This window comes from Loxodonta africana, chromosome 16 (genome assembly GCF_030014295.1).
Source record: "Loxodonta africana isolate mLoxAfr1 chromosome 16, mLoxAfr1.hap2, whole genome shotgun sequence".
In the NCBI taxonomy this organism is placed as follows: Eukaryota; Metazoa; Chordata; class Mammalia; order Proboscidea; family Elephantidae; genus Loxodonta; species Loxodonta africana.
Genome location: NC_087357.1, coordinates 9,850,521 through 9,860,884, shown reverse-complemented (window position 1 = coordinate 9,860,884; position 10,364 = coordinate 9,850,521). Strand labels below are relative to the sequence as shown.

The window sequence follows — 10,364 nt, the reverse complement described above, 5'->3', positions numbered from 1 at the left end:
TACATTTGATTATTTATTTAGTTGAAGATTCACAGTGACTTTATTGTAACATACAACTGTTCCCACTTTGAAATACATCTTTTTACCTAAGTGTGTGTCTGTGGTGTTGTCACTGGCATCTGTGGAACTCTAACCCTAAATCTAACCCTATTCCTAGCCCTACAAGCTAATGCTAACCCAAGCACTAAAGCTAGCCCTAACCATAATCCTAACCCTAACTCTACCCCTCACCCCTAACTGTACCCATAACCCAAATCCTAACCCTAACCCTAACAGAACCTGTAGAACCTCATGTCTTTTGGAACTAGACATGAAATAATATATTTATGGAGCGACACAGACATAAACACGAGCCTTCTACTCCCTGCTCCTGCCCCCCAAGCTGCCTCTGAGCCGCGCCGGGACTGCGTGGACATTCTTTCCCTCACGCGTTTTCAGTTTTGTCCCCCCTGCCCAGCGTGCGGCCTTCCATACGGCTTAGTCAGGCTGGTGTCCCCTTCTGGAGCGATGTTCCCTCTAGAAGCCAGGAGGCCATGTAAATGTCTTCTCTTTAGCTGTTGGCCTCACATTAAAGCACATTTGAAGACTCCTACTCTGCTCTGTCAGAGCTTCTGGCTGAGGGTCAGCCGCCTTAGAACAGACCATGCTGAGAAAGTATTCACACATACTCATACCCTGACTGTGGACAACCCAGCCGCAGGCACGGTGATGCCTTTGACGAAGATTGGTATGGCACATTTAGTCTTCAGCACAGAAAGGTTTTTGATGCTGACCATGCAGTTTGTAGACAAGGAGGGATGAACGGAAACCACGTCTGATGGTTGGGAGCTTAAAGATACAAGTTTGGTGGGGCTTTAACTCAGCGAAAACCCTTAAAAGTCAGCAAAGAAAGTAACTAGTGGACCACATGTGTTTTGTGTCTCCAGAGACAAGCGGGTTCACCCTGGCCCAGGAGAAGACCATCTGTGAGGGAAAGACCAATGAAAAGTAATTGAAGCTGGCAAAGCTTTTGGGGGGAGGATATAGAGAAAAGGCAGGCACACAGATCAATTTTATTGATGTTGGGCCTCTTCAGTTTTATCCTATGAATTTATAGAATATCCACCGTAGAAATTGGATTTGTGGGCCATACAGAGTCCTGTCCTCAGATACCCCACTAGTGTTTTACCTTTTGAACATGTGCGTATTCCTTTAAGCTTGCTGGATTGAATTTTTAACAATCTCTCCAAATACAATGAAAGCATCATCACAACTTTCCAAAGCTCCCCTTCCCCTTTTTGTGATCACCATTGACAGTTACCTTTCTCAGTCTGTTGCAAGTTGTCTCTCTAGCCCTCTCACGGGAAGAGGACACCTCCCTTCTCGTTGGCATCTAGCTTCCCGCTCTCCTGACTGAAGTCTCAGCCATGATGTGACTGCCCTGGGGTAATGAAATGTGAGTAGGAATGGCACCTGCCCCTTTAGAGCAGAAGTTTTGACTCCCCATGTCACTCGACCCTCCGCCAGAGACCAGCCATGCTTGACGGAGGCTGCTCCATCAGCCCAGGTCCCCAAGAGAGGAGCCAAAGGCCATCCAGGATGAATGTGATAAGTGAGTGGGACACAGACCTTTCATGTTGTAAGTCACTGAGATCGAAGAATGGTCTACTGCAGTGTAATATAGCCTGAAATGGCCGATCGTAAAGTCCTGCTATTTGTGAATTTGATTTTCACAAACAATATTAGCATCTCCAAGTCCTATGGTTTCTTTTTTTTAGTTTATTCACATTTTGAAAAACTCAGGAATGGATATTGTTAAGGATTGAATTGTGTTCCTCCCCCTCCAAGTAGACAGTGAAGTCTTAACCCCTGCGCCTGTAAATATGACCCTGTTTGGAAATGTTCATGAGGTCAAACCAGCGTAGAGTGTGTCCTAAACCTGATCACTTCTGAGTTATAAAAAGAGCGGAAAAGACTGAGCCACAAACACAGGGAAGAGGAGACAGATGACTGGGACAGGTGTATCTACAAACCCAGGAATGCCAAGGATTGCTGCAGCTACTGGAAGCTGAAAAAGACCTCTCTCTAGAGCCATGCCCTGAATCTGACTTCTAGTGTCCTGAACTGTGAGAAAATTAATTTCTGTCCTTTAGAGCCATCCACTTGTGGTATTTTTTGTTATAGCAGCACTAGGTAACTAAGCCAGATAATTTCATCAAATGTCTTTGAAACATCTACGGTAATTATGACATTTCCCTCTATCAATTTGGTGACTGGGATTGTAGGATTTCTTGGTATTGAATCATCTTTATATTCCTAAAATAATCTCCTTGGATTATGGTGGATTCTATATGCTCATGTGCTATGAGCATTTGCTCCTTCTTTTCTCTTCACTAGATTGTTGTTAGTTGCCATTGTATTGGCCCCGACTTTTACATATAACAGAATGACGAAACATTGCCTAGTCCTGCCTCATCTTCACGATCGTTGGTATGTTTGAGTCCATCATTGATGCAGTTGTATCAATATTAAGTAGATTAAAAAAAAAAAAAAATTTTTTTTTTTTTTTTTTAGATGGTGGTTTATCTCCTGTATTAATTTTCCAAAGCAGCAGCTCAGGGTTTTATTCTATTTTTTCCTAATTAATTAATTTCTGCTTTTTATTTCTACAAATGCATCTGTTCCATTTTTCTTAGATTTATTTTGTTTATTAAAGTCATTTATTTTCTTGTTTATTAATGCATGTATTTAGGACTAGGAATTTTCCCCTCAGCACTGCTTTAGTTGTATTCCCATGGGAAGTTTTCTAAATGTTCCTGATGAAAAGATTCAATTGGAGTACTCGTTAAATATAAATTTTGAGGCCCCACTGCAGACCCTTTAAATTGGAATTTCCAGGGGGTGATGCCTGAGCAGTGGATTTTAAGAAGCATCCCAGGTGGATTCTTATACTTCAAGAAGTTTGGGAAACATTGCCACGGAGCGTGGTAACAAAAAATTTTATTTGCTATTTCCTACATAACCCTCAGTTCATCTTTGACGCAGAAATCATTACATTTCTAGGGCACAGGACTGTTTTCCTAGTGTTAGCGCATATGGTTGGAGGACTTGTCTGCACCATTTGGAATCTGAGGTTTATTTTGTGGCACAATATCCTCCCCCACCCTTGGTGCTTGGAATGAAGTGCCTGTTTGACGTATACCAATTTCATCTACCTCCCTAGCTGTGCTGTGAGGTCTTTTGTGTACTGATTTCTTGGCTCCATGCTCCATCAGGGGTGGAGAGTGGTAAGATCAAAGACCCACTGTGGCCATTTTGTACATCTCTTCTTGTTGATATTTCCGGCTGTTCTTTCCTTAGGAAGTTGCATGCTGAGCTTTACTTGTAAATAGACACCCAGCAGCCTTAGATTTTCATTCTGGATAAGCTCTCTTTATTTAATTCAATCTTGTCTGATGTAAATGTCTCAATCCCTGCTTGCTTGCTTTCCGAATTTCTCTCTTATGTAAATAAGGTGAGCTTTTTAATTAATCAGTTTTTTTTTTTTGAGTAGACTAGACATTCATATTGTTCAGTTTCTTTTTATTATTGTGTGTGTGTTTGAAAAGACGTACCTTCCCTCCTCATCCCCTCCTCTGCCTGGTTTATATGGGATTGGCAGCACACCTCCTTCCCTCCCAGCTGACCCATTCCTCTTAGTTCTTATGTACCTTCCAAAATTTCTTTATGTATATATCGATGAATATATAATTTTTTACATGAGGTTTTTTTTTTTTTGCATTTATGTAACCTTCTCAGTAATGAATAAGACAAGTCTTTATACTCGTTGTATACCATTTATTGGATATAATATTCTTAACAATGACTTTTTCAGGTGGCGTTTACCTGTAGAACCCTGATATAAGAAATGCGTACAAAAGTAACAGACTGTAACATAAAAAGGTATGTGGAAAAAAAAAGCAAACCAAAGCATTATAAATGGTTGAAGCACTATAAAATTAATGTGCTGGTTTATGTAGCTGTAAGTTTAATCTGTACTGTGCTAAATAGCCTGTAGCCAAGTTTAAACAGTTATACTTAATAGTTGCCACACACATTCAAGCAACGAGCCTTCCCTCCAGCCTACCAGCTAACCTCAGAGAAGGGAAGAGGGAATTGGTAGCCCTGTACCACCAGGTGTACTGCCCTGGAATCTTAGAGGATTTGTCTTTCTAATGTGATATATATTCTTTCATTGTCATACTTAAAGTACCTGTTTATAAGCCATGAACATAGATGTCATTCACTTCTTTGTAAAACTAAAACGATCACATGATATTTATTCTTTTGCTTGGCTCTGTTGTTGTTATGTGCCATTAAGTCGGTTCCAACTCATGTTGTTGTGTGCCATCACGTCAATTCTGATTCAAATTAAGCCTATGTGACACAGTGAGCCTGTAGGACAGCACAGAATTGCCTCACAGGGTTTTCTAGGCTGTAATCTTTATGGCAGCAGATTGCCTTGGTGGGTTTGAACCACAAACTTTTCGGTTAGCAGCCTAGCACGTAACCATCGTGTCACCAGGGCTCCTTCCTGTTTGGCCCTAAAAGGTGCTAAATTAAGGACAAAAAAAAAAAGTTATCGAGGGAGAACATGTTTTTAGAAAATGTGGACAATCAGGGTGGGTTACAGGGTCTTCAGCCTGGAGGAGCCGAATCACATCAAATTGTGTGTTCCACCTTCTGGCTACCACCGTCCATCACTGACTAAGGGTTTCATACCCAGACTTTCTTTTCCTGGCCTTGTGCATGTGAAACCAGTTCTTGATGGCTGTACCGTAGCTGCCATTGTTGTTCCAAAAGGGAAGGAATATCTTTATGAAAGGCAGGGAAACTGCGCCTTGATATACAGGCAAATGGCTTCTGGAAACATCCTTACTGTGTAGACAAAGTGGGCTTAAAACCCTCCTTAGAGTGTTACCTGTATCACTTTTTTTTTTTTTTTTTTTTACCTCCACGATCTGTCATGGAGCTTGGGCCTGTATCACTCTTAATAGGGGTCTCAAATAGGTTTGAAGGAAACAAATATGGGTAGAAACTTTTGAGCGAGTTAAGAGAATTTTGCTATCATAGGTGAGTTAATTTAAGTCCTCAGGAAGGAGGTCACTGGGAGACATGCCTGTGGGAGGGGTTCCACTGAATACAAGGCCCCCATGTCATGGTGCCCCTGCTGCAGGTGGGCTTGGGGTGTCCGTGTGTAAACCCACCAGGGTGGCCACACACTGTGGCAGGCCCCACTGTGGCTGACCTGGAGGAGCCCTGAGAGCAGGGCTTTGTCTGGCAGAGACGGGAGAAGCACCACCATTGGGTTTGGCCTGGGAACTGGACGTGTATCTGGATGTTGTTGTTAGTTGCTGTCAATTCCAACTCATGGTGACCACACTGGGTCACCATGATCTGGGCGATAGGGGAAGGCCAATCAGGGTCATAACCTCTGGTTTCCCGTGTCCAGCTGTGCTTATGGGCCTGCTGATGTGCCCTTGGGAGGAACTGGGGCAGCCTAGGGCTGGCTTCCAGCATGGGATGGCAGCTGTGGTGGGGGCGGAAAAAACATAGCACCTACCATATCCCTGACCAGCCATTCATAGTGTGTGAAACTCACAGCCCGAGAGTCACCCCTCTGGGCCAGAAGTTGTGGTGGAGGGCATCTGGGAGAGTCACTTGTGTGTGGCTGAGGCCCTTTGGGAAGCAATGAGGAAGGACCTCCTAGGAGCCCTGGGAGCGGGCAGGTAGACCAAGTGGGTCCTGGCGTCCTGCTTCCAGAGTGCCCAGGGAGCCCTGCACAGCCAAAGTGTTAAAATGAAATAAGTCTCATGAAGTCTGAGTGATTAGGAAGCTCTGGCCCAGCTGCCCAGGTAGCAGCCCTTTTGGTCAACAAGGCCCACTGGCTCAGAGTACTTGGGAAATACCCACTGAGAGGCGGCCGAGGCCCCCAGGGGTTCTCCTCAGCCAGCCCCAGGTCTCTTAGCACCACGGGAGATCACAGGCTCCCAAGAATATCTTTCACACAGACCCAAGTCTGAGCAGTTCTCTTTCGGGGGGCCTTGGTGTGACTGCACTGATGCCAGAGAACAACAGCCTAGCGTCTCAGCCTGAGAATTCCTAATAAAGTTAAGGCAGGCATAAAAGTGTTCCCTCAGAGAGGAGTCGGGAGTATTTATTCTCATGTAGTTTAGTTTGTTGCTTTTGTGGTTTCTGTGACATCATCTCACATGTGTGAGCTGAAAGACCTCTCACTGGGCAGTCTAGCCTCCATGCTCTGACAATGGAAAATGTTATACATTGTTTCCTTGGTTGCTACACGTCCGATTCCATGTGTTGGGAAAGCAAGCAGTTACAAAAAATTTCAGGAGATAAACTTTTTAAATGGAATGCCTAGAAAATCAGTCATCTACCTCCCAGTAAAGCAGGGTCATAGAAAGTCACTAACCTCAGGGTCTCCTGGGTGGCTAGGGCACGTTGAAATACTCAATGGTGGCCCCGCAACACTCAAGTCACCTCTATTCCTCATGCCCATAAATCTTGAAAATACGAAGGAGTAGTCAGACGGCCACTGAATATAACCCTGTGATCTTTGCTTCCATCATCTCTGAGGACATAAAACAGAGGACTAGCACCGCCCCCCCAAACCTGGTCATTGGTTCTTTTCCTAAGTTCCACTGAATGAAAGTCATTGCTAAATAGGCTTCATTTGATAAATACTGCATCTTGGAAGTATTATTCCTTTAGTATTAGTATGAGTATTATAAGGGAACATTAGATTTAAATACATTCTTATCCAGAAAGACACTGCATGGCTCGATAAAAGTTAATTAGTACTGTGGAGACAGGAATGTGTCATCAGCCACAGCCCCTACGTGGCCACCGATGACGTGATCACAGCTTTAACTCCCTCAAGGGCACTGGGTGTTTTTTTTTAATATCAAACGGGTCTCTGAAATAGAAGAATAGGAACTACAGTTAAGGGAAAAAGTTCACATCCTCTTACTGGAAATAGTATCTAAGGATCTGAGCATCTATAAAGACAATGCCTATATATATATATATATATATATATATATATATATATATATACTGTACCATGACAATTCTGTAAACCATTTCAATAGTATCTGCTTTGGCCTTAAATACAGTTACCAAATGTAATACCAGTTACAGTCATCCTATATGTATCTCATCAGCAATGATATTTAACATGGCTTTACATTTTTTAACAAAATTAATAATAAACAGATGCACACACTGTAAAAGAGCTGGAATGTATTAGAGCTGGGTTCCCTTTTGTGTGTGTTTGTGGCATGGGTTTACTTAGTTTATGTATAATCATGAATACTATGTTGCCTAGATACAGTGGGGAACACTGGAGGGGGAAGGGGAAGCTAAATGCAGTATTGTTTTCTGGAAGGAAAACCAAGATTCTTGATACATTTTTCTGTCTGCTTCAAAGAATAGAAAAGCTGTTGAAATGATCCCCAAAGAAGCCTTTATCATAAAACGCCCAGAGTGAATTATGGAACTATTGTCAATTACCCTAGTCACACATGACCCCACTGGAAGACAGAGAGAGGCAGAATGGCATTTTTCTTTAAGTATTTTTGAATTTTTCATGTCATTAGATACAGGCTTCTTAAAAGATCACCTTGTGAAAATGGCTCCCCAGTCAGACATCTGAAGAGTAAAGGGTTGGAGGGACTGCTGCCCAAGCCTGTACTTCATGAATACTTAGAATTAGCAAATTGATTTCCTTAATCACAGTCAGGATGCTCAACAGGTAGGCTGCAAGGGTTTAAAAAATAGATTCTGATTCTATGTTGAAAATATCTTTTAAGGATTCCTGTAGCGAAGCTAGGAACACAAGAGGCCCCAAAGAGAACTTAGTGATAACTCCTGGTTCCTTGTCTAATGCACAATAGTAAGGATAGCAGACAGGCTAGCCCAGTGAATACAGCATTCCATTTGACTGTAGTTTTTGCAAGCATAGGGATTCTGCCTAATTTTTAATAAGTTGAACCCTGCAGTCAAAGGAGATTTTTATCTACTGACTTGATTGACTGGATCTGGTTACAGGTTCACATCTGAAACTAGTTATGGCCCCATGGACAGCCTCAGCAATCTGTCTGAACCCAGGATCCCTGCATTACAGCTGAGAAGACGAGGTGGTAATTTGCTTAGCTCCAAACAGTACAGGGAGGTGGAGGGTTGCAGAGCTCCAAATAGTACGGGGAGGTGGAGGGTCACAGTACCCGGCAATAGCTTTCTTGTAGCAACACCATTTTCCCAGTCTAAATACTGTGCTGGGGCCAGCACTCTTAAGGCAAGCCAGGAAAAGCTGCCCTTGGTGTTTCCATCGAGTAAAACCTGGAGCAGGACCACGAACCTCTTCCTTGCCTGCTCTCCAAATGTGTTCCTGCCTGGCCTCCTTGTTCCAGTTTCTGTCCTGGTGTGGTCACACCCTAAAATTCCTGTCTGCAACCCAGGTTCTCTAGAGTATTCTGGCCAGAAACCAGACCCTTTGCTGGTGCCTGGAGCTTCAAGGTGTGGCCCCTTGGGGGCCTGCCTGCCAGCCAGCCATGAAGGGGCCTCCCTGAAAGCCAAGCACACCTCCGGACTGGAGCCCCCAGGCTCTGGCCTGAAATGGGCGGGGGGAGGGGGGGTGGGTTCCAGAACATCACTCAAGGTTCCATCGGGGGGCCTCGAGCTGGATCTGGTACCAGAATCCCTGCCATGGGTCATTGTGGAACTGTTAGTATTGGCTTTCCAATAAAGACTCAGGAACTAAGCATCCTGTCCAGAGTCCCATGATGTGGGGTATTTCAAGTTCACTAAAATATTAAAAGCACAAAGCCTCCCTTCCATGGAAAACTCAATGGTGGTGTAAAGATGCCTGCCACAGCGCACTGCACTGCAGTAAACATTCAGCATAAATTAATAATTTACAAGTACCTGAGCAAGAATACAGAGCACCATAGCACAGCACCGACGGCAGTAGCTCAAAGTCCTTAAAATAATGGTGTTTTAAACATTAAAAATCCTAAGAGTTGGTACAAAAAAAATAGTTCCAACCGGAGTTGAAAGATAGTGCAAACTTCTGTCTTCACTGTTGGAGAAAGAGATTGGCTTGCTTCTCACTTCATGTAGGTGGCGTGGGCAGGTCTGGGCACTTGATGTGGAAGTTTAGGAGCAGGTCTGAGTCAACCACCAAGAGAGGAGAAAACAAAATTGCAGTTAGGGGCCTTAAAGCAAAGCCTGTAAGTAAAGAGGGCTGTAGCTGGGATGGCTCCACTGGCTGGAGACTGAGCCTACTGTTGGCAGAGTTAGCCAGGTCCCCTGACTCGGGTACAGGTCACATGCAGGACCATGCTTAAGGCTGTTGACAGTTTATGACAGACAGAGCACCACTGTTGCTCGGTACTGTCAAGTTGATCCTGAGCCAGTGACCCGTGTGATGGAGGAGAACTGCCCCACAGGGTTTTTTAGGCTGCAATCTTTATGGAAGCAGGTCACCAGGTCTTTCTCCCGCAGAGCCGCTGGACGGGTTAGAGCCGCCAAGCTTTCGGTTAGCAACCAAGTGCTTAACCATTTTGCCACCAGGGCTAGAGGTGCCCAGGGAGAAGCTCCCCCTTCCATCCCACATTTGCTTCAAAGCAGAGCTGTCCAGTAGAACAATGGTGCAGCCGTGGGTGGGGGTCAAATATGTAAAATTTTCTAGTAGCCACGTGAGATAAGTAAAAAAAAAAAAAAGGTGAAATGAATTTTCAAAGTACATCTCATTTAACCCAATATATCCCAAGTACTATCATTTCGACATGCAATCAATATAAAAATTATTAATGAGGTAATTGACATTTCTTTGGTACCAAGACTTTGAAATCTAGTGTTTTTACCCTTACGGCACATCTGGACGCCACTGCACTGGGCAGCACCACTCCAGAGGACGGGGAGCTGGGCTGGGCACACGGAATCCCTCAACGAGTGGATGCACAGAGCCCTCTCCTCCCTGGCAGGACAGGACAAAATTGGTCTGTGCTGGAGCCAGCGACTAGCACAGGCGGGGACAGGGGGCAAAGGAAAGGGAGCTCCCCCAACTTCTCGTAAAGCAGTGTTTTTTCTTCAGATAGAACAAGGAAAGAACACCCAGATCACCATGCAAACCACAACGAAATAATTCGGATGCTCTGCAGTCCTCCTGCATCCGTGCAGCTGGGAGTTAAACCAGTACCCCGACCCTCTGACCTGCTTTATCTGTGAGATTTATTAGGCAGCGGTCTCTGTTACAGGCCAGACATTCTTCCCAAGCACCGTAATGAAATCACTAAGTGTGCCTTCCCCTTCAGAGACGCTGAATC

At 44.2% G+C, this 10,364-nt stretch overlaps 1 protein-coding gene across 2 annotated transcripts in view; it reads right to left on the bottom strand.

Annotated features, from left to right (window-relative positions):
* Positions 1–3,795: 3,795 nt before the first annotated feature.
* ADAM12 (ADAM metallopeptidase domain 12) overlaps positions 3,796–10,364 on the bottom strand; it is a 377,170-nt gene continuing 370,601 nt past the window's right edge. For both annotated transcript variants that reach the window (XM_064269188.1, XM_064269189.1), the window contains exon 23: positions 3,796–9,204. In XM_064269188.1, coding sequence (XP_064125258.1) covers positions 9,144–9,204 — 61 coding nt within the window. In that variant the 3' untranslated portion in view covers positions 3,796–9,143. The remainder of the gene's footprint in view (positions 9,205–10,364) is intronic.